The sequence below is a fragment of the Zonotrichia albicollis genome, chromosome 8 (assembly GCF_047830755.1).
Source record: "Zonotrichia albicollis isolate bZonAlb1 chromosome 8, bZonAlb1.hap1, whole genome shotgun sequence".
In the NCBI taxonomy this organism is placed as follows: Eukaryota; Metazoa; Chordata; class Aves; order Passeriformes; family Passerellidae; genus Zonotrichia; species Zonotrichia albicollis.
The window spans coordinates 17206506-17229476 of NC_133826.1; the positions used below are offsets into that span (position 1 = coordinate 17206506).

Consider the following 22971-nt stretch of genomic DNA (forward strand, 5'->3'; position numbering starts at 1 on the left):
ATATAACTCCAAAATTTCAGGCCATAGTAATATTTATCAACTCACTGCTGATATGTATTTCTGTAATTATTAAGCACTATTTCCAAAGGAAATGCTTGAAAAGTTTCCCTCATAGGAAGAGAGAAATCTCTTTTTTTCTTTTCATCCTGATACAGCTTCAATGATTACAGCACAGCTTTCTATAAAAAGATCCTGAAGTATTTCTAGTGAATAGGAATGGGACAGAAAGCTATCTTTGGTTCACATGAATTGGATCAAAATGACTCACAAAAAGCTCTCTGACACACACTAATCTGCCAGCACTTGATTATTTCTCCCTTACTGCAGGAATCTGTTCTGTGGATGTGCAGACTCAGGGTGTGGGAAGAACCTGCAGAGGCTACCAATGGATCTATTATTTGGTTCATAAAACTTGTAAAAATCTCACAGAATGTACAACGTGCTATTGTGTCCCTGAATCTCTTTCATGAATTGGGTAGCAGCCTGACTCAAAGCAGTCTGGCCTGTTTTCACTTCTACCATAAAAGGGTTTTTTTGAAAGAGCCATTTAACTGTGACCATGGTTTCAGCAGCACTGTGAATACAAAGGAAGAGTTGAAGCCATATGGACACTTCAGTATACTCAGACTCCAGCAAATCAGTACATTTTTCATCCCCCCTTAGAACCTGCTTTTGCATAATTAGCTCTCTTTATATCTTGAATGAACTAATACATCAATATTCAAGACGTAGTAAACTCCAACTTGTGAGCAATGTAATTTAAAGAATTAGAAACCACAGTTCATCTATAGAGAACATTCTCTTAAAAAAATTATGATCAGTATTTTCTGTCCTGCATCTTGAACAGAATAAAACAGCAGAAAAAAACAATTTATTTTGCCTTTCCTCTGTTCAGAGTATTTCTGAATACAAGGACTTATTTATACTACTTTCAGTCACCAGATTTCAGCAAGGAAAGGTTTGTTAAAAAGCAAAGCGCTACACTCAGCTCTGAAGTTTACCATCAGTCTATTTGCTTGTAGTCACTACAGAGATGATGATGTCCTCACTGCGAAGCAGTACACAACCAAAACCAGCACACTGGTCTGAGCTCAGGTCTTTCTGTAAAACTGCTTTTTAAATCCAGCTAGTTTAAAACTAGCTGTTTGTCTTGAAGAAGAGTAGGTATGACTGTGCAGCCTGATAAAGTGGGTGTGGGTGAAATCTCAAGTGAGGCTGGCCAGGACACCTGAGAACAATCAGTGCCCTCAGGGCTCTGACACGGTACAATTTGCCTGGGACTGCAACTCTTGGGTAGAATTGCCAGCAGCCAAACTACCCTAACACAACTTAAATTCGTGCCAGGTATTACTTTCACCATAATGTAATTCTTTCAAGGCAAATTAATCCAAAGTCTCTCTTCTCTTTCCAGCCTGAATAGCAACATGAGAGAAACAAGAATCAGTGTATCAAGACGTCACAATTACCATGTACAATTAGTTCCAGTGTGAGTTTTTTTTGTATGAGTGATACATCACACATGCTTCATACCCAAGTTTATATGTGTTTTCATTCAGTAAATCAACACTTCTCTGTTGAGAGACAACACTAACTATATTTTCCTGTGCACTAGAAAATATAAATGTGCTACTCAGAACTTTCATATCCTGAACCAGCAAAATGACTCCCAAAAGCACTCTTGCTGTTTTCTCCCTCTTCTCTTACTATCCCTTTTTCATTTTAAGGTATTTTTTTACTACTTAAGCAACATCTGTCAAAGCCCACCCGCGTGTTCAAACTACATATGTACAGATTATACACCAGAGAGACCTGTGCAAATAGCAATGGTTGTATAAACATTGCTGCAGAAATCGATTTTTTCAGCTTGAGAAGGTTTGGGCTCAGCAGTTTATATCTGCCGCCATAATGTATTTGGGGATCTGGAAAATTTGTAACAGTTACCATACAGTAAGTTACAGAAAACATTGAACACATGCTTGCTAAAACTGAAGTCAACAAAGGAAGTCCAAGATCCTGTTGGTATGAATTCACCCACAACTTTTACAGTTAAAGTTAGCGGATAAAAAAAAGTTAAAGGTAATTGATGAGAGATGTCCTTTATTTATGATTGACTGATTTCTGTGTAAGAACACATTTTTAGAAGCAGTTTTAATAGCAATCAAGACTTTTACAGACAAAAAATGTTTTGGGGAGTTATATTTATAAGGAAGCAATTTCTGCATATTTTTCAAAGTTGTAGTTTGAGATTTCTTGTCTAGAATTCCTGTTATAAAACCACTGAACTAGGATCCAAACTCGAAGTTCACTAAAGGTAGGGATAAGAAGGGAAAAACTGAAAAAGGAAGGGGAAGAGAAGGGATTGGGAACCTTGTGTTCTCCCTTATAAGTCTCTTTTCCCCAGGCTTTCCTCCTCAACATCAAAGCTTTTGTAACTAAGCTTAGCACCACTGCTATTGACAAGAGTCCAAGACAAGCTTCTACCAGGAAAGTTGAAAAACCCAGAAACCACATTTATAATACAGAACTTGCTGAAACAAGACAAGACACATATTGATGAACTGGCACATGATACCTCTGCCTTCCACTCAGTCACACTATTAAAACTGTAACAGCATACTCAGTACAGCACAGTGTGAGACATTAAATACAGCAATTAACATGTCCACTATTTCATTGCCTCTGGCATCCCCTCTTCCACAGCACTCTTGAGAAGGCTTTTGACCTTCTCTTCTTCTACCATATCCCAACTTCAGGCTGGGACTGAGGCCAGGGACCTCCCAACACTGAACTACCTGTTCAGAGCAGAAATCCATCAGCTGTTCTGACAGTCTCCTATGGCAACCACTTCTTGGACCAGAAGTGAATTTTTACCTGTAATTTCAGTAAGTATAGTGCTAAAACTGTAAACCTAAATTTGAGATTTTTATTATATTTTCAGATGCGTTTCTTTACTTCCCCAGAAATCCATAAGCAAAAAAGACAACTTCTTTTAATCTTCTTTTAACCAAAGCAAGAATTTAGGCAGTCACCATGTACCTGTAAAGAAGCCCCATGTAAAAATGCAAGCTACACTCAAAGTACAATGCCAACAAGTATTTCACTGAAGTTGTAAGAAAACAGCTTGACATTCATATTTAGTTTCTCTGTATGAAAAGACAGACATCTGCACTATCTACCTACAAATAACTGGAAATGCTCTATCAGTGCTGGGTATGGACCAAATAAAATATTTTGAGGGTAAGAAACAGTACCTTACCTTGACATATTCCAATGTAGGATCCAGAATATTCTGATCTCTGCAAGGAAATGGTGCCAGGAGAGAAGGACAGAGAGAAAAACAAACAAAAAAATGGTAAGTCCAAATATAACACCATACTGAAGAGATGCATTAATATGAGCAATATGCTACTAGGTCACATTAAAATCCTTGTTAAAACTTGTTAAAGCTTTACAGCCTACACTATCTCATTTTTAACAAATATATAAATCACTGGTTTCTTCTAGAAGGACATGTAAGTGGAGCCAATAGTACTTAATCTGAGAAATAACATTAATTACACCATTTTAAGAAAAAAAAGAAATCTTGATATTTCAACAGATGGCTGGAATACTTACTTGCGACTCAAAGTATCTGAAATAAATTTAAAAGAGAGCTCTCTCAATGGATTTTGAATTTATTTCTTTGCTTTTATGTCTCTCCATTTAAGCTACTGCCTCTGATAGCACTGGGAGGGCAATGCTCAGAGGAAGTGGAAAGTACTACATTCACTTTCTATACATACAAAGAAGAAGTTCTCAAAATAATAATAATTTCAGCATCACAATTATTTGAACATCAGATAATCAAGTCATTGCCCTAATGTAAAAATAAAAATCTCATCATAGGTTTTCTATACAGACAGATGGCAAAGGGCACTGAAGCCTAACTGAAGAGCCTTGCACTGTTACAACTCTTTCCATAAAAGACATGTTTATTTTTATTTCTATTTCAAAGCATTTTGTACATTTGTTTTTATTTGAAAACTGGCAGATTAATACAGTTTGCAGGACATGACTGGATGTTTTCTAAGAAGCTGGGATGACACACGTGGTACTGCCCTTAACTACAAACATGAAACAGGCACAATGAAAACAGTGCAAAATTAGAGAGGAATCAGGCACTTGTTGCAGCAATCAAGTTTGCTACGTGGACAACAGATCTCTATAAATTTAGAAACAGGATCCTTTTTGGTGGTAGCTGTTGCAAAGATGTAACACTACAAACCAAATAAGCAGCTTCAAAAATGTAGAATTTGGGTTACACTGGAATGAATCAATGCAGAAAACAGTCTCTGAATTCCCCATGTTGTTTGGAATGTAACTGCATATGATCTGAAACAATGTTATTATTTGATACTCAAATTTTAGTCTGGTTCCCTAACAGCTTTTAATCCAGAATACCAGAATACTGAGCCTTCCCCATAAAATGATGGTGCTCAACTGTTCAGGCTGTATCATGTGTTGCTGTTTCATATTATCTCAGAATTTATCAAGGGTCAAATTGCATTCTCAGCTGATGTTTTAAAGAATAAAAAGCTGGAGTCAATGGAAGTAGAATTTGGACCATTTGAAACTTTTTCCTATGCAATATACAAAGAAGGATCAACTTGATAACTGTATGAGCATAAAGCATGTGCAAGCATAGCAGAGAACACAGGGGTGAAGCACAGAGGAAAAAGAAAAGAAAGCTTTGAAACAGAAGAGATGTTTTTCTTCTCAATATTTTTCAATTTGACTGGGGAAAAAAAAAAAACATTTTTAATCAGTTCAGCAAAGTCATTAGGCACGTCTGATTTCTTCTCACATTCAAATGATCTGTGGGAAGTTGTTCCAGTACCAAATGCTACTGATAAACTTTTCAGTTTAGTTCTTCACTTGCCTGTGGAATCTTTCAGGACAAGGGGTCTACCAGCACAGCATATGCAACACACTCTGAAAGAACAAACCCGCTTACTCTGGCAGTGAATGCGTCTTGTTATGGTCTGCACTCCTGCAGAACAGCCTTCCTACTGACTCCACTGCTGCCTTCCACCTTCTGCTACCAGGCAAATGTTCTTAGGACAGATCAATCCAAAGCAAAAGGAAAGAGGTAGAAAAGCTTCAAGACATAACAGTTTATTTACTGGTATATAAAGCAGGACATCCAGAAGAGACTAGAAAAGTAGTGACCTGCATTCCTTTCAGCATCCATGTGACAGAAGTGCTTTGAAAATGTTTGGCTTTGGGAAATGGATGGGGTAACAAGTATCTGCACAAGAACTGTAGTATTTTATCTGGTAAGCAGACCCACAACAAAATGTACAAAACCCTGCCATTCATCCTGAGTCATATAGAAAGATGTTTATGTTGGAGCACTGTTCATCTCAGAGACCTGTCTCCAAGCTGATCTACTCTCTCTCCCCCATCTTCCCTTGTTCATCTTTGTGCAAATTTTTGAAGTTATTTTCAAGGAATGGTGACTTTCATTGATGTGTAGTAACTAACAGTAAAGACTAACTACTGCATTTTCCTGTCATCTGACTTCACCTCAATACTACCACATTACATACAGAAAACCAGATTAAGCAGTTAGCCCAAATAACTAGAAGGTAACCAAATAAAACTAACTCCTGAATCTCAGCTCTCTGTTGGCAATGATGTTTCTTTATGCCATGGGCTACCAGTGAAGGACATCTATGTCGTCATGAAGATAAGAAAAATATAAGGTAAGCTTTTTCTTTTTGTTTTCCCTCTCAAAGAATCTTAAAAAATTATGAACCCACATTCTCATTTATTATATTAGAAGATCTGTAGAAAAAAAATTAATACTTTCAGATGACTAACAGATCAGATGAAAGAGAGTAGCAGGTTCTGCCATCTCTTAGAATCGATTTAACTGAAGGTTGGTTTCAACAATATGTTCTTATCCTGCATCAGATTTTATTACCTTTCAAATAATGCTAATGTTTGTCTTCATAAAAAGCTTGACTTTACAGCTGTATTCATTTGCACCTGTTTACCTACAACATTTAGGATGTATTAGAGTCTGCACATAAGTCAACCAGTCCTGTGTAAACTGTGGGCTCACAGTTTTATTATTACTGGATTTTATTATGCATTTTGGTTTCCTAATAATCAGATAAGACCTACTTCCACTCAGATAAAAAGCCTATTTATAACAGAATGATGTCCCTGGAACAGAGAAGTTTTCATAAGACCTCAAGCTGAGGTAAGTATGCAGTAGGACACACAGTATTGGCTTCATGCTCTTTACCCATTCTGCCACAGAAAGGAATTTATAAGAGGGATGCAAGCAAACTCCCACATCTGTTTTGGGTATTGCTATTGCTGCCACCTCTTGCTATCACCTCATTTCATGACAAAACAAAATCCCTTTCCAGCATGTTTTTAATCATAGGAACAAAAAAGAAGAAAAAAAGCACCTGACTTGCTACATGCAATTAAGGCATTCTCCTGAGTAGTGTAAATCCTCTGTTGCCTCTTCCACACACACAAGGTCTGTGTGGAATCTGTGGAAGCAAAAACACCCCTCCAGTAATATCTGACCAGAATCTTAGCCCTCATGATTCTGAGGCTTTTCCTAGCCAGAAACACATTCTCTCTAGAGACTGACATCTGACAACCCCTTTTTCACTGCTGGCTGATCCTGCAGACATACAACCCTTTAATCTGTCCCTGGTCGTCCTTGGAAATGATCTCAATTTCTTTTCACTCCAGTTTCAAGATTCTTATCAAGATTCTTATGTGCTTTTTTTTCGTGTATGGGTTTCTTGCTGTTATGGCCAAGAAAATACACAGAGCTTGCAAACAAGTGTGGTGCTTCTGCAAGCCCAGAAAGAGATGAAGGCGAGAAAACAAAAAACGTGAAGTTGCTCTTTTGCTTCCCTCTTTGTCTTCCCATAGCAACATTTGCTGCAACAATGAAGTGTTTGGTGTCATCCTGGTTGGCACTGACTGTCTATAAGCAAGTAGTGAGACATTTGACCACTATGAGAAACAACGTAACTTCCCAGAAAATAGGAATAATCATTGTATGAGGACCCCTTCAAAATATAACTAGAGCTGACTGAGATGAGACAGGGGGACAGAATTCAGCTGTTACTGCGCTATTTCTCTACTTCCCAACATATCTGAACAATGGCCAAATGTGTGGGGAGAATTAAAGATTAAAAAAAAAAAGGCCCTTTTGAAGTTGTCACCATGAATAGTCACTAGCTAAAATGAAGGGGAAAAAAAATCACTGTAAGCAACTTGAATCACACTTCTGGTATGGCAAACTAAACACTGTCATACTGCCAGTTTCAAATCCTGCATGGATTTGAAGACAATGAGCAACAAAACACGAAAACTGGGTAAAGAACCTTAACATCCTGGTAACTAGTCACTCTTCTAAAATATTTGATAAAATTCTTACATAGTCACAATCAAAGCTTGAACTGAAAAGCTGAATCCTGGTGTTCAATCCTAACACCCATTATTCAGTTCAGTGAGTGCTAGAGAATAGCCAGAATCTCAGTAACTCAGACATCATCTGTTTTTCACTCTGCAGTTTGTCCAACAGTTCTCTATAGGACTGCTTCAATAAAAAATCCTTAAGCAGACATGCTGTAATCTTTAGCTGTTTGATTCTATGAAAACCTCCATCTTTCTAACATTGTACATGACCTCCTCTCATTCTTGATGCTATAAAAAATCCTGCAGACCTTTACACACTAAGCCATATGAAGCATCTGCATTTTCCAGGCCCTTGGCATCCTCACAGAAAAATCAGCTACAATTATAAATTAGCTGTGATAACTTTAACAGAATTTCAGTGCAGTGCAGTCAGTGCAGACACAACAGTATCATCAAATTGCCCAAATCTTCCCTATCATTCAACTCCCACATAAATATTCTTACAGGGTTAGAAACTGATTAGCCCTGAATCAGCTTTGTGCTACTTCACACTTTAACAGCTGTACCTGTGGGAAAAACATTGGGACACATTGCCAATATTTGATATATGAAAATATATTTGTCCATTTATTTTAAAGGGACTTTTCCTGGGGATATTTTCTTTTCTACCCCATTGAAAGAGAAATAATGAGAACTATCTTCTCAATAGTTCCAACATCAATAGTTCCAACACCAATAGTGCCAATGCCAAATCTGAGTAAAGACAATAGAGGCTCAAAGGGAGCCTGAGACCCTGAAAATGTACCAAGCTGTTGCATGGCTGCTAACACAGACAGAACTGCTGTAAAATGACCAGATGGATCACATGCCTTCTTCAGTTTGTGTCTTCGAAATCTCTCCATCTCTGTAGATGTTTGAAATGCACACTACTGAAGTATGAAGGTGCAAGTCAGAGCATGCTGGACATGGCGTGTTTCAGTGTACGTAGCACAGACTGATTTTATTTGTACTGCAAACTAGAGCAAAAGATCCACTGATTTTATCCCCCAGCAGCTTCTGCTTCACACACGCACTTCTGCTGCATTCCTGAGGGCATTCCGCCCTTCTGCCTCCAGCTGCACAGAACCATGGACATGACTCACTCCAACACCAGTGGAAACAAGTGCAAACTGCTATGACTAACTGTGTGATGACCTGAAGCTCACACAGGAACAGCAGGGACTCCAGTAATTAAGACTCCAGAAGAGATCCAATGTACTTTTCCTTGGATTAAATAAAATCTCAGTCCTATTTGTTCAGAATGCCCCAGCAGAGATAATGTTGCAGCTATTTACATTTACCACTTCAATCTGGATCCCTCTAACTTGCTCCAGTTAACCTATTGCAGCAGAAAAATCGACACCATTTTTTTTACCTTTTCCAGAAGAATTTCTCTTTCTGCACCACACACAGCACCAGACTCTACAACCTGGTCAAAAGCTCAGACTAGCCATCTCCATTCTTTTTCCTCTATTTTCCTTAACATTTAGGCCTACCAAAGACAAAACTCAGTTCTTCAAAGCCCTTCTTAAATCTTTTATCCCAAGACCTATTCTATGAAAGTAATGGTTGGGCAGCAAGACTATTACTTATCCAAAACAGACACTGTAACTACAAACTGGATTATATATGTGCTGTTGCCTTTATGTATGTGCTGTTGACTTATATCTTCAGCTGGCAATTCTTTACAATGAGTGTTTCAGTTGCTGTACAGTTATCCTGAATCCAGTGCCACAAAATTTTAGGTGTTCAAAATCAATATAAACTTACTAAATGAATATGGCATATTCAAAAAAACCCCACTGACCAACGTTCAGTAGAATCAGTGTCTTCATTATTAATCTGAAATGCATCTAACTCTAGGTACACTTTTTTCACAAAGTATGGTTTTCCATCTGGCAAATAGATCTTTCAGGAATGTATATTTGGACTGAAGCATAGGAATACTAATACAAGGTTTTAGCACTGAAGAAGACAATAGTGGGAGGAAGAATTGTCCTTCCTGCCTGTTCCCTCAGCCCACTTGAGAAAGCTCATCACATCAGATGCCTCTCTGCATTGGATATGGCAAGTCACCATTAGGAATATGCTCCCCTGTGTAACATTTAACTGCTGTTTAGAGCATAAAAGGGACAGAAATGAAACCAAATGCTCACATATGAACAGGAGGCAGGATGAGGAAGCAACATAGCCCTTGGTACAACTGAATAGGACACTCCATAAAACTTACAAAAGAGACCAGAAAACAGCAGAGGCAGGGAAGGAACTTTGGGTGTGACAGAAGGAGTAATTCAAGAAACTTTCCACCACATAGAGTGCCCTCTGCTCAAAGAATAAACAGCCAGAAAAAAAAAGTTTTCAGGAAGTTTTTGAAAAACAACACTGACAAATTTTGATAGGGGCTTTGAGGGATTTGGGCTCAACTTTACCTGGCAAGTTGTTCAATAACAATAAGGTTATGATCCCACAATTAATTTCAGATGACGATACAACTGTGTTCATCCCATAAGGAACTTCAGTTCCTCTGCTCAGAAGCTGAAGGACTGTGGTTTAATTCATCCTTAATACTGGAGAGATGGTCTCTCTTTTTGAAACATTTAATCCTGTTTTCCTCATTTCCCTCTCTGAAGATCCCACATGGACAGATTTCCAAAATTCCCATAAAAATCTAGAAGTGGAGCTTGGTTCTGCAGGCCTATGTCCACCAAGCCAAGAAAGAGGATGTGAGCATCAAATGGGAACAAAGGGGTGAAGTAGAACTTCACAACAGAATAATGTGAACCCAACCAAGGCCAGAAGGGCTAAAAAGAAAAGGTAGACAAGCTAAAGCAGAACAAAGCCCTGGAGTTAAAGGATAAGAGGATTTGAAACTGAATGTAAGCAGATAACAGTAGCTATTCTCTGCTTATCCAACACAGCATTCCTTCTACCACAAACATCTCGCAGCTTTAGTGGGTAGCTCTGCTCCACCTCTGAGACAGCAGAGATCTGCAGGTGCACGTGCGAACAGGACAAACAAGAGAGAGAATGGGAAAATCTGTGAAAAAAAGCATGAAGTACTGGCAACATCTAAGGAATTCTTCCATTGGAAAAATGTGTGCATGGAAGAAGTCAATGAGATATTCACTAGCCCCAAATTCAACACACTTGTGTTACTCTTATTAAAGAAACACAACCACACAAACATTTTGGTTCAGGTTTTTTTAAAAACAAAACTCACACTAAGAGATAGTTTCAGGCCTTACACCAAAACTGTAACTATTTTTACTTTCAAAATTCTGTGCATTTATAAAAACTCCTCCCACCTTATCCTAAAATTTAAAAGGGAACCAAGACACTGGTCTTCTTCCTGGTAATCTTGCAAATATTTTCATTCTTGAAGAACCACATTGAATTTCATAAACAAAAACCCCCCAGTATTACTCACTTTACTCCCCACAGAAAACATACAAAATATTTATTTTACTTGATATATTAAAACATTGATAAAAAATATTTTTCATTTTCAAAGTGCACCAAATCATTCAAGTGTACATACAGTATTAATATAAAAAACATAGCACAAATTCAAAATAAATTATCCAACAAATCATGTTTTCAAAATCACTAATTAGAAAAAAATAAATGCTGTCCAAATATCTGATCCACCCCTTTCTCCAAATCCAAAGAAAAGCAGAATTTGCAGCATCTGGGGAAGCAAACAGGCTGCAGATTCTGACGAGGACAAAGCAAATTCCTGAATAATGTTCTCCTCACCAAGCACAGCCATGCCAGCTCTTTTCTTTTATAATTCAACTGTCAGTTCAAGGACTTCAGCAGGCCTGATCTATTGTGGTAATACTACTAAGAGAACAGGAACAGTTTTGGGAATGCAGAATTTAGTCATTCATAGCTTTATACTACAAGACTAACACCTTGCCAACTTCCAAATGTTCTGCCCTCCAAGGACAAGGGCAAGCACTCTAGAGAACAGTGAGCCTGCTCAGCTTTATGCTGATGAAGTTACCCTGTTAATGTCAGTGGCATTAGTCAAGGTTAAAATTGAACATATTTTTATTTTTTCCTTGAGAGTTACATGAGACAAATATGTGAGGATCATCCAGCCAAACATGCAGAGCCTTGAAGATCAGAAATTCAGAAGAGAACAGAACATCCTAAACGACCAGATAAACTAATCTACTCTACTCTCTGCTACAGCAGTACAAAGTCCAGTGCTAGATGAGAGCACTTCATCTGAAGCAGCTGACGTAGAAAAACAAGAGGAAAACACTCTGCTGACCAGTACTCAAAATAAGAGACTGAAGTCGAGCTAAATACGCAGTTACACACACTCACCACACTTTCAGAACTACACGAAATAAGTGAATTCTTTGCACCTGTGTGTAGATAATTAGGGCCGGTCTATAAAATGCACTTTAGCTTTACCACATTTTGATCTTTTGCAATAAGGTTCAATGAGCACTGGAAGACATTAAGAGCTACTGGTCTGCCCATTTCCTTAGTGAAAGAATCAAGCCAAGAAAAATCTTGTCTTCCATGGCTCCTCACACCTGCCAGATTTATTTCTTTCTTTTTTAACATGCTTGAACCATCTCAAAAAAACTGATATGGACAATTCATGCTTGATATCTTGGCAGTGTAAAAAAAAGCTGCTATGCCTTGTCTACCTACAAAAATGAATTGTTGGTAGCCACATAAATAAAAACAGTAGAGTTGTAAGTATAATCACAATCAGGACTTAGAGCATAGCCAGGAATTTACTGGACTAGAGAAAAGAAAATTAAAACAGAAGCAAAGAAGAGCAGATTAAAATTATAGCTCTGTAGTTACAACTCAACACTTCAAATTCATACACAGTTAAAACTACAGCTTCAAAAACAGGGGAAAAAAAATTGAATTCTCACCAGTTGGTAGGTCAGGCCCTCTCATGAATAGTGATAAAACAAAGCACCCAGGGCATTTTACATTATTTAGAGAAATGCACAAAGTATTTTGATTCCAAGCCAGTTTGAACAATACAACCCTACTGTTTATCAGTGACTCAATTTTTTAAATGTCTATATAGACAAAGAATGGAATTTGAACAAAAAATTGTCCTTACAAGTCCCAGCAAATGAAATGGCTACTGCAAAGAGAGCTAGTAAACAGAAATTAAACCAGCACATACTCACAAATGTCCTGTATAATGTGAAACAGCCATTGTGAATTAATGTCAACTTTGTTTTAAAGCTTTAATTAGAACAAAAACTTAGAGGGATCATTTCTGGCAGATGGTGTGCTTCAACACTTCCTAGGGGTAGGCTCAGCAGAGGAAAGACAGTGATTAAATGCAAATGTGTGGCCACACAGTTTCTCCCAAAATATCCAAAATTCTATTCTAAAGAGTCCTATACTACACATACAGGGCAAAGGCAAAATTAACTGATTTTTCTTTCTTTCAAATACTAAATTTCTAAGTGGACACTACGGCTATTGAAATACTAAGGGCTTTTAGAAAAGGCATGTAACTCTACAAACTGCACAAAAAATTAATAATCTTATTCCTAAAATATTGTGTCTAGCTTTGATTTTATTGCTGTGCTAAACTGTCCATCCTAAAATTGACATTAAATTCTTTCAAAGCATCATGGCCATCAACAGCATCAACTTTGTGCAAACCCAGATCCTATTTCTGACCTCTTAACAATTTAGAATTTCACACTGGAGCTCTTACTAAACTGAATTTCACTTTATTGTGTCACAAACCCTGTTTATTTCAACAGAAATACAAGCTATTTGCAGGCAATAGAGGAATTACCAGTACTGAGAAAGGAGTATCTTTTCTCTTCTTCACTGTCTTTTAACTGATTGTGAAGATCACATCTTTATTAGCCTGACTCACTGACAATACAATGTTGAACCCATCACAGCACTTGCATTACTCCTCTCCCCACAAAACAACCTTAGAACCTGTTTGACAGCAGGGTATCAAAGATACATTTCTTTCCCACAGCATTCTGTGATCCTTGTATCTTTCAACAGTACTAACTTCAATTCAAACCTCAACTGGAGAAAAAAAAAATCTTCAGAATTTGCCTCATGCCCCTCTCCTCTTCTTTCCCTGGTGTGTAGTTTGGCTTACCAATAAAGCAACAACTGTCAGCATGAGAGGACAAGAGGAGATGGCCTCAAGTTGCACCAAGGGAGCTTTAGATTATTAGTAATACATTTATTAGGAATTTTTTTCCCACCGGAAGGGTTGTAAAGCATTGTAAAAGACTGCCTAGAGAAGTGGTGGAGTTGCCATTCCTGAAAGTGTGTAAAAAACGTTTGGATACGGCACTTGAGGACATCACTTAGTGCTGAACGTGGAGGTGATGAGTTTAGGAACAGAGAATACCAGAGCTGTCAGCTGACAGTCCAAGAAGCAATCCCTTGTTCTGCACTCTTGCAATCACACTGCCCCATGAAACAGACAGCATGGTATCAATACTGGAATCTAGTTTTGCTCTGGGATATTTGCATGTCTTTGCCCTACTCCATCCTCTTTATAATGTCTCAGAAATTCCTTGCATCTCTACAATGAGATAACATTCAAGTATGTTTGTATCGGAGCCAGTACCAGACCCACAGAGATAACTACTGGTTAACCCAAGACTACCTGAGTACTGCTGACATCCAACTGAAATGGCACAGGTTGTCAAAACAGGCCTTTGATAACTGCTTTATCACCACACCCAAACCCACTGTGACAGGGATAACTCTGCATTGCTTTTAAGTCCTGTTTATTCGAGGGACATTTGGCCGCATTCATGAAAAAGCATGAACACGCACAAGTCTGCTGAACTGTAATGCCACGCATGAAGGACCATGATCACCTGAATGGGGTGCAAATTTTGGGTTTACTGATGGCAGCCACATGACACAGGCCAAAAAAAAGCTACTGGTTCTAGCAACAGATGGGAATTTGAACAATTTTGCTTTAAGTAAAGGTACCATAATACAAGGCAGAGCTAAATGAAGATAACCCATGGACTAGGTCAAAGGGAAAAATTACAATTAAGCTTTATTTAGGTATAATTATCAATGTCAGATAATAAAGAACATTCATACAAGCAGCTTTAGTTTAATATGCTAAAATGAGAACTCTCTTTTAAAAGAGTATTTTTTCACTTTCAAGAGTGAATTCTTCTTTCGCTAACAAAACTACCTTTCAAGAACTCAGCTGATTCTAACTCTGGGCATTTAATTATTTCCAAGAGACTCTAAAACTTGTCAGCTTACTCAACAAAGAAAACTTTTTTTCCGCCTTGAACTAACTAGCAGAGATGTACATTCACAAATGAAGAAGAGAACACATTCTTATTGCATTGAAAATTGACAAAATAATTTCTCCAAGTCATCAGAAAAATTTCAGAATCAGAAGAATTCCATTAGGGAATGACACAATTCATTATTATTTTCCTATTCTCACCAGTTGGTCTTATTCTTTGTAAATAAAAGAAGCAAAAGATGTTTAAAAGCTAGTTCATAAAAAAAATAAAAAGCTCACAGATCAGTGACAGAGGAGTACTACACCCACTTAGGTACTTTCTTCTTTTAAAATGAATAGGGTACAGAGAAGAAAGTCTCTTTTTTTAGGTGAGAAGAAAGCTTGATCCCATAAAGAACAAGCAAAAAGCATAAGAAAACCACTCTACACATACAACCTTACCTAATTAGAACTCTTCTTCACTCAGAAGACATGAAAACAAAAAAACTGTAGTGATGGACACAGCAAGGCTATAAATCCTAATTCAGAACTTAAAATTTGGGTATCTTTTCTCAGCCTTTAACTCCACCAGCCAAGCAACCAAACATTCTCTCATTTCTATGTCTTTAACTGATCCATTGCATTACATTGAATTTTTCTTGTGTTAGTAGGTGATTTTTTTCCCATTTTATAGAACTCAATATCAAAACAAAACAAACAAAAAAGGACATTTACAAAATTAATTACTTTTTGTAAGCAATGAAATATCAGTGATGACAATAAGTTCCCAAAAGAAAGGATGGCTAAAAGAGTATGGGTCTTTCCCAAGAACTTTGCATATGTTAACCACAAAGTCAGGCAGGAATAATAAACAGGGATAATCTGTCATTAGCTCAGTGTACATTGGGTTCCACTAAGTTTTCATGAAGAAGGCCTACATGTAACTCAAGATCTGAGGCAGCTGGAACACCACTCTCCTTTTCCTCACCCCTCCATCCATATTGCATTGAATACAAATCAAAACCAAGTTTGAACAGTTATGACTTCTTGTTTAAAATTGCTCTCTTACAATGCAAAGGGTCATATCAAAGCAATTCAGTAACTTAAAAAGATTTCCTCCATGGGAATAGTACACACAATATTATACCTTTTAAACATGCAAAGGCAAGACACAGTCATTCAAAATTATTTAGGTCTTCCATCAAGACCGAAATTGAATACTAGGGAGAAAACCTAACTTAGTTATAGTTAACAGCTGTACCTATGACTGGGCCTTTAGAGGCCTAGAAGAATATGTAATAATCCCTACACAAGTAACATATTTAAATTAAGGTTTTACAACATACCTGGCATGGAGTTTGCTCTTTCCATTCTCTGGAGGATACTCTTCTATAATGTCCTGTCCAAAAGGTGGCTGCTGCCATGCTCTGGTGTAAGGCAACGTTCCCACGTGGCTGAACGTATCACAAGACCTAGGGGGAACTGTTCCCCTCTTCTTCCTGGGCAGAGTGCCATGGATAGAGATGCCTTGGAAGGAGTTTGAGCGATGCTCAATTGGTGAAGGTTTTGAGGTCAAAAGATCCATGGAAGAAGCTAATGAGAACTGGTGGTTCACTGGGCCGTTTCTGGGAAGACTTGAAAATTTTCCTGCAGCTATCATTATTGGTTCTGGAAAAACAAAACCAAGATTGCTTACTGTATATCAATCATCAAAGCCCTTAAAGGAAGTTAAGTAGCATGACTAACAAAGGTATCTGAAACTGAATTTCTGCTTTGCATTGAGGCAGATACCTCAAGACCCAGTCATGCTGATGCCAATGCACACCAAGCACACATGTATGTAACTTTATACATGTTAAAACCAAAAAACAACCAATCTGGACAAACATGCAAAAGCAGGCCATGAGCAATTCCCCATTTTTATCCATCAAGTTCCTCTTTTTTGCTTTTTCACATCCTCTGCAGATTCAGACATCAACTTGAATTACTGACAACAAGCAAAGCTTTAAGAATATTTGTCAAAAAATAAAGGGTACTACAGCTTGGTTTGGAAGAATATGTTTTTTAACCCAGTAGCTGGCACACGGTGAGGAAAAACCTGTTGCTAAGGAGTCTTGCTCAAGTAATAAATCTAGCAGATAACTGGTCACATATTTCTAACAGGCTGTAAACTAAACGGCTCTACCCAAGAGATAAGGGCAGGAGCAGATTACTGGAATTCTCTTCTTCAGCATGCTCAGCCTGCTAGCTCAAATGGCTGTTGACACACAGATTTGCAAAGCTGTCAGTCTCTGGTACAATCAACTGCAGCTTGCCATACAGTACAGGTTTTTCTGTTAGCGTGAGCAAAAAGCTTTGTGAGACCAACACTTCGGGCTCATTAACAAATTACAGTTCTGTTCCTCCAAAAATGCTGCCCCGTGCTCAGTTTATTAGTGTTGTATTGCAGAAGACAGACTGCTGCCTTATCCCATGGGGTTGTATTAGCCTGCAAAAGCCACCCTGGAACACACCACCAGACCTAAAGGGCAAGCAGCCCTGTATTATTTAACCTAGGTGTTCATCAGCCAGGGGCCCATAGAAACTGGAACAGCCACAGATGCTGCAGAGATTGATATGAACTCAGAAAGCAGAAGTGCTTCTGGAAAGAACAGTTATGGACAGGGGGAATCTGTTCTGACCTCAGTCAAGTTCCATACTGAAAAATAAGAGGAGCACCCTGAAGGCCCAGCAGCCTGGAAGTCAGCAGCTCACAGCTGCACAAGAATTCTTCCTGTTTTGGGGAATGCACAGGTTTGCAAGGAAAACAGAGGTGCCTCTATAGTCCTCCTGCTCCACCTTAGCATCACAGCTACCATCAAAATGTTTCTGCACTGTTACTTCTACTCAGAGGTTATAGTAACAGGCTTAACTTTAACAGCAACGCTAAAGCTGATATCAAAGTATGTAAAAATTCTGCTTTTTCCTGTCACTTGCACTGCAGAAATTCACCAGCTGGACAAGGTTTTCAGACTTCAACAACAAATCCCCTCCCAATTCTCCTGTATTGGAAGTCCTACAATAAATACTTAGCAATACTTTTTTTTTTTTTTACTTTTCAATTTGCGAAGCCTCTGTCAGAGCACAGGTACTATGCACCACAGTAGAAAAGTCTCTGGGAATAGCACTTTTGCCTAGGGGGAATCTGTTTGACTCTGGTCACATCACTTGATGAAAAGAGCAGAAAAGATTTGAGGTGTTGGCAAAGAACTGACATTTTTTGTCATGCAGATCCAAATAAAATACAAAATCCTAAAGAAACCAAAATACATTCTCACAAAAATTCTGCCATAAATTATCACACTGATGTGATGTGAAAGACTAAATAATCTCTCAATTTATAATGTGGTTGAAGGACACAGCTTCTGCTAGTTTTGGCAAGTACTAAAAATATCACATAATTATTTTCACAATAATTGCTGTAAAGTTAGTTTTGCATGACAACTGTTCTAAGCAAAAGAACTGGCATAAAGATACGAAGATTTAAAATGCAAATGCTTACTACAAACCTGCAACCTTCTCTAGCTAAAGCAAACTCACTGAGCTTGTTTCTTATTATTAGAATTATATAAATTACTTTAGAATAGAATGATATAAATTACCTCTAACAATTGGGGGGAAAAGGCTTCTTATCATTTACAGAGTCATTTGAAACTCAACTTTGTGTATTCACTGTAGAAAAGCAAGAAACCCTGTTTATGGACTCTGAAAAACTGGAAGCTAGCTGGCTCATATGGCACAAATGGTGTTGCTCTCCTTTCAAGGCCTGCTGAGAGTCTGTATTTAATTATTGTACTTTCTTATTGGTTTATATAAAGGCCACCCCCAAACTCCTGAATTTCAACTGGTTTAGTTCAGGTTATCCAGTGAGAGAGTTCTCCTCAGCCTTTCCTGGAAGGTTCCCATGGCTGTGCTGAAATGGAACACATTACCTGCAAGCAGGTGGCAAACCCAAGCTGTAATTAATGTAAGCACAGAAAGCTTTGGTTTAATGATGAGTCCACAATAGGCTTACTGTGACATGAAATTGTCAACCCCTTCATGTTTGAGGATCCACAAAGAAAGCTGAGAATTCACTCTCCTAACCCAATCACAAGGTAATTCTTATAGCAACCCAGGTTTCAACCCAACAGTCTGAGAGTTTTCAACAAATTAACCACCCCCTGATGTATAGCATTTTCTATTTCACCCCTACTTCTAAGATGCCCTTCAGAATCAAAACCAAACTCCCAGAGTTGACCTAATAGTTGCTTCTTTTTAGTAGTACTCACATGACTTACAAATTCAATACCTAATCCTCAAATTCATACCTGATTATTTTTTTGAGGAATCAAGGTAGAGTTCCACAGTTAGTACAAAAATATCTGCACTCAAGAACTTGCAATACATGTAGTCACAAGCATGTGTGCAGCTTCGATAATATTTCCAACAATCCTCCCTACAAAACCTCTTTAAAATCCCCTCAAAAAATCCCAAACAAACAAAAAAAGTCATAAAACAAAACCCAAACAAATAAAAAACCAACCCAAACAAAAAACCCAAACAAAACTGAGAACAACAGGCCTGCTAGCTTCCACCACACGTTTATCTGTTTGCCCATGTGCTGTATTATATATTCTTCATAAATATTAACAGAGAACTTGCAATCAGCTTGGCAACAAAAGCTCCTGCCAAAACATCCATCCAGTTTTCTTTTATTGAATATAAATGCTGAAAAGTGGAAGCCTCTTCAGCTGAAGACTCTGGAATGTCTCAAATACTTTAGTATATGATTCAAAGAATGTTTGACTTTGCCAGATATAGAAACCCTGAAAATTTCACTCCCTAAGAGACAGTGTGCCTTGAACATTGGCCATTATGCAATCAGCAACAGAAATGGTAGAAATTGTAACAGAACAATGTCTCAAAAGGAACTGAAATCTAACAGTACACATTCCTATTTGTCAAAATGCAGCAACTAACAAAACAGAACACTTCAGAAGTCATGCAAATTTCTCCTAACTAGGTGTTAACAAGATGGACTTGTGCCAATGTAATGTTAAAAATGGCAAATGAATTTGTATTTATACATAAAGTGGCACTTCTCTTCCTTCAGTTTGTAATTTGGAAGAATAGATGGGAACAGAATTGTTAGGAGTCACATTGTGACTTCAGAGAAGTTGAAAGCATGAAAGGCTTCCAGGTAACTTCTGACAGGTTCTGAGTTTTTGTTATGACTGAGGGTGAGCAAGTACAAATCAACATGGCATTTAGGATAACAGTAGGAGACTGGACATAAAATAAAATACGTATCTGGTAGACAAGTCCAAACAGCTGGGATTTGGTTTCTTCACATCATTGCTCAAAACAAAATAAACACGAAAAATGAAATAAATAACTTTCAGTTCCCTAAAACAATACACTAAATATCCTTCTGCTTGTGCCATCTTTGGGGTGCAAATCCAAGTTTTCTGGCTCAGCTTGTTCTCATGAAATCTTTGTGATGTTCACACAGCCTGAGGAGGTGTTCTGATGGTGCATTCAAAGTGACTCAGGTATAGGATTAGGTGCCCCTTCCACAGCACAAGATAATACAACTAATGGCAGTGGCTTCTACTTTTCTGTTTCAATATATTGGAGGAAGAGAAGTGAAAGAAAGGGAAATCTTCAGTTCAGCCTCAGAGATGCATGAATGGCATAATAAACATTCCAAGGCTGTATATACTCATGCTAGTGGAAACCTCATAAAAGCAAACAGAAAAACAATTTCAGAATTCCAAATCAAACTCCCAAGCTATTTCAAAACTCAGAGTTAAAAACTCAGATCTAAATCAGTTTTGGACATTAAAAGACCCACATTTTTCTCACAGTCTTATTGACCTGGCATTTAAGTGATTCTCTTTCATAGATCAGAATCACTGGAGTTGATACCTAGTGTTATCACACACCAATCTTTACCATTATATAGGCTATGAAGCTAAGAGGGCTTGACCATGGTTTAAGATATTCACCTGTGTGTTCTCAGGTATTTAAGAAATGGAGTAAACTTTTGTGAAAACTCTGTGTACTTTTGCCACGTCAAATCTCCTCACAAATTCCTCCCTCCCTTGAAATAAGCTTCCCTTGAAATAAGCAACAATAAATTTCAACAAGTGGAAGATCCACTACTCTCTTCTCCCTGCTAAGTTACTTGGCATATTTGCATGCACTATGCAGATGTGCACAGAAAAAAAAAATGAAGGGAACATTCTTAATGGTGAAGAAAGTCAAGGCCAAGACAAAACGGCAGATTAATTTCCTCAGAATTTTTTTTTTTTTTGTGTTTGTGCAATAAGAAAATAAGGGAAAAAGAAAAAGCATGACTTGAAAGCCTTTAAAGTGAACATAGGAATAAATACAATCAAAACTGTAGCCATTATAAATGCAACATGGATTTCATGTTCTTGTCTCCCTAGAAGCAGTGTAGCATTCTTCATTATTGTGACAAAAAAGAAAGGATTTCTGCTCCCCAAAACGCCTTAGAAGCAGCTATCTGCAACCTGTATTTTCTGCTTTTGTAATGAAAAAGAGAAACTGATGCAGTAGCTTGTCTAGCAAACATGTCACAAGACTTTGAGAAAAATATTAAGGTCCAAGAACCTACAGTCTGTTATGATACAGAGACACAGACTGAGAAAGCACATGCAGTAGTTCAAAGGCTTTAAGCTACTATCAGAAAAAAACATGAGTCTGTCAAACATCAAACATCCCCACAAGATTAGTCAGGTCACTGCTTCCAAAGAGTCTTGGAGTGCTATCACAATATCCTTCTCTCTCTCTATATATGCCACACAATTTCCACCCTCCCCCCGTACATCCTTGAGCTGTATATTTAAAATGTTATTTTTAACTATTATTCTCATGCAACAGCAAACACACAGCCCAGATAAACTATTTTTGAAATGTCTTTTTTTTTCAAGATGAGAGAAACAGATCAACCCCATACTTCTCTTTGTGAATTTTTACACGTAGAATGACTTCATATCTATAAAAAAATGCCAAGAAAAAGTGATCATTGAAGATTATTCAATAATAAGTACAGCTTTCTTCATTTGGCCATGAAATTATCTCTGAAATACAAGTGCCTAATCAGTTAGCTCAGTAATCCTGAACAATATGAAACCTTGACTTGAAATAAACCTTCTCTCCCCATTTTGCTGGCAGAAACAGAGAACTTTACCAAGGTTACAGTCAAATCTAAGGGGTTTTTTAGCCAATGCTTCAAAAATACAACCTTTTGTTCCTTCTCTGGTAAAGGAAGCAATTTATTTTGACTGCTTCTCTGTTCCCACAAAAAAAAAAAAAAAAAAAAAAAAAAAAAAAAACCAATACAATAATACAATTTAAATGAAAAACCTTTCCAGCATTACTATTTCGAACTAACACCACCTTTCAGAAATCACAAATTCGGACGGAAAGAAGTGCTTTTGTGCCCTCTCCTCTTCAAATGACGGTGGGGGGGGGAAGGACACAGCGTTTCTTTCCTCTCTACTCAGAGCAGTATCTCGGTATCCTGAGTACACACCAGTGTTTTATACCTGTTTTATATTTAACAGCTTTCCATGGGATCAACGCCCACAAAACCTAAGCACTTGGATCGAACGTCTCGGTCGTCACTGTCACAGCTATGGCATGTCCAGCAGCCCGCAGGCCAGCCCTGCCCTGCTCCCGCGCCCCCTGCCCCGCAGCGGTGCGGGGACAGGGCGACACCCGGACACCCGTACACACTCACACCCCAAACCAGCTCTGCATCCTGTGCCCGACAGCTCAGCGCTGTCCCCGCAGTTACCGGCTCTGATCACGGCCGCTCCTCTCCAGGCTTCCTGCGGATCGGCGGGAGCGTCTGTCCCGGCCAAGCGCCCTGCGGGCAGCGAGTCCCGCCCGGGCCCCTCCCTCGGGGCCGCGGAACCGGAGCGGGCAGCGGGGCAGCCGCGAGGGGCGGCCGGAGGCCGGACCGCCACAGCAGTGGTGCGGAGCTGCCAGAAAACGAGCTGGGACGCTGTGGGAGAGCCCCAGGTCTGGCCGTGCCGCGGCAGGAGCCGGCGCGTAGGCAGCACCAGCTCGTTCCAAAGAAGCGCAGTTCGCAATTACTTAAGGGTGACTCAACCGGAGCCTTCCCGAGCGCCCTATCGCCCGCTGCCCGGTCCGCGACAGCCCGGGCCCGGCTCCGTGCCTCGCCCGCCCCACGAGCCCCTGCCGGGCGCCCCTCA

General features: G+C 38.7%; 1 protein-coding gene across 6 annotated transcripts in view; it reads right to left on the reverse strand.

Moving 5' to 3' along the window:
• The window catches only part of BCAR3 (BCAR3 adaptor protein, NSP family member), a 90239-nt gene that overhangs the window by 32507 nt on the left and 34761 nt on the right, over window positions 1-22971 (reverse strand). For 5 of the 6 annotated variants that reach the window (XM_014263763.3, XM_005482073.4, XM_026790430.2 and 2 more), the window contains 2 exons: window positions 16051-16372; window positions 3257-3296 (listed from right to left, as the gene is read on the reverse strand). In XM_014263763.3, the coding sequence (XP_014119238.2) occupies window positions 3257-3296; window positions 16051-16372 (362 nt within the window). Of the gene's footprint in view, window positions 1-3256; window positions 3297-16050; window positions 16373-22550; window positions 22965-22971 lie in introns of those variants that run through there. The other variant, XM_005482074.4, reaches the window with a different exon arrangement.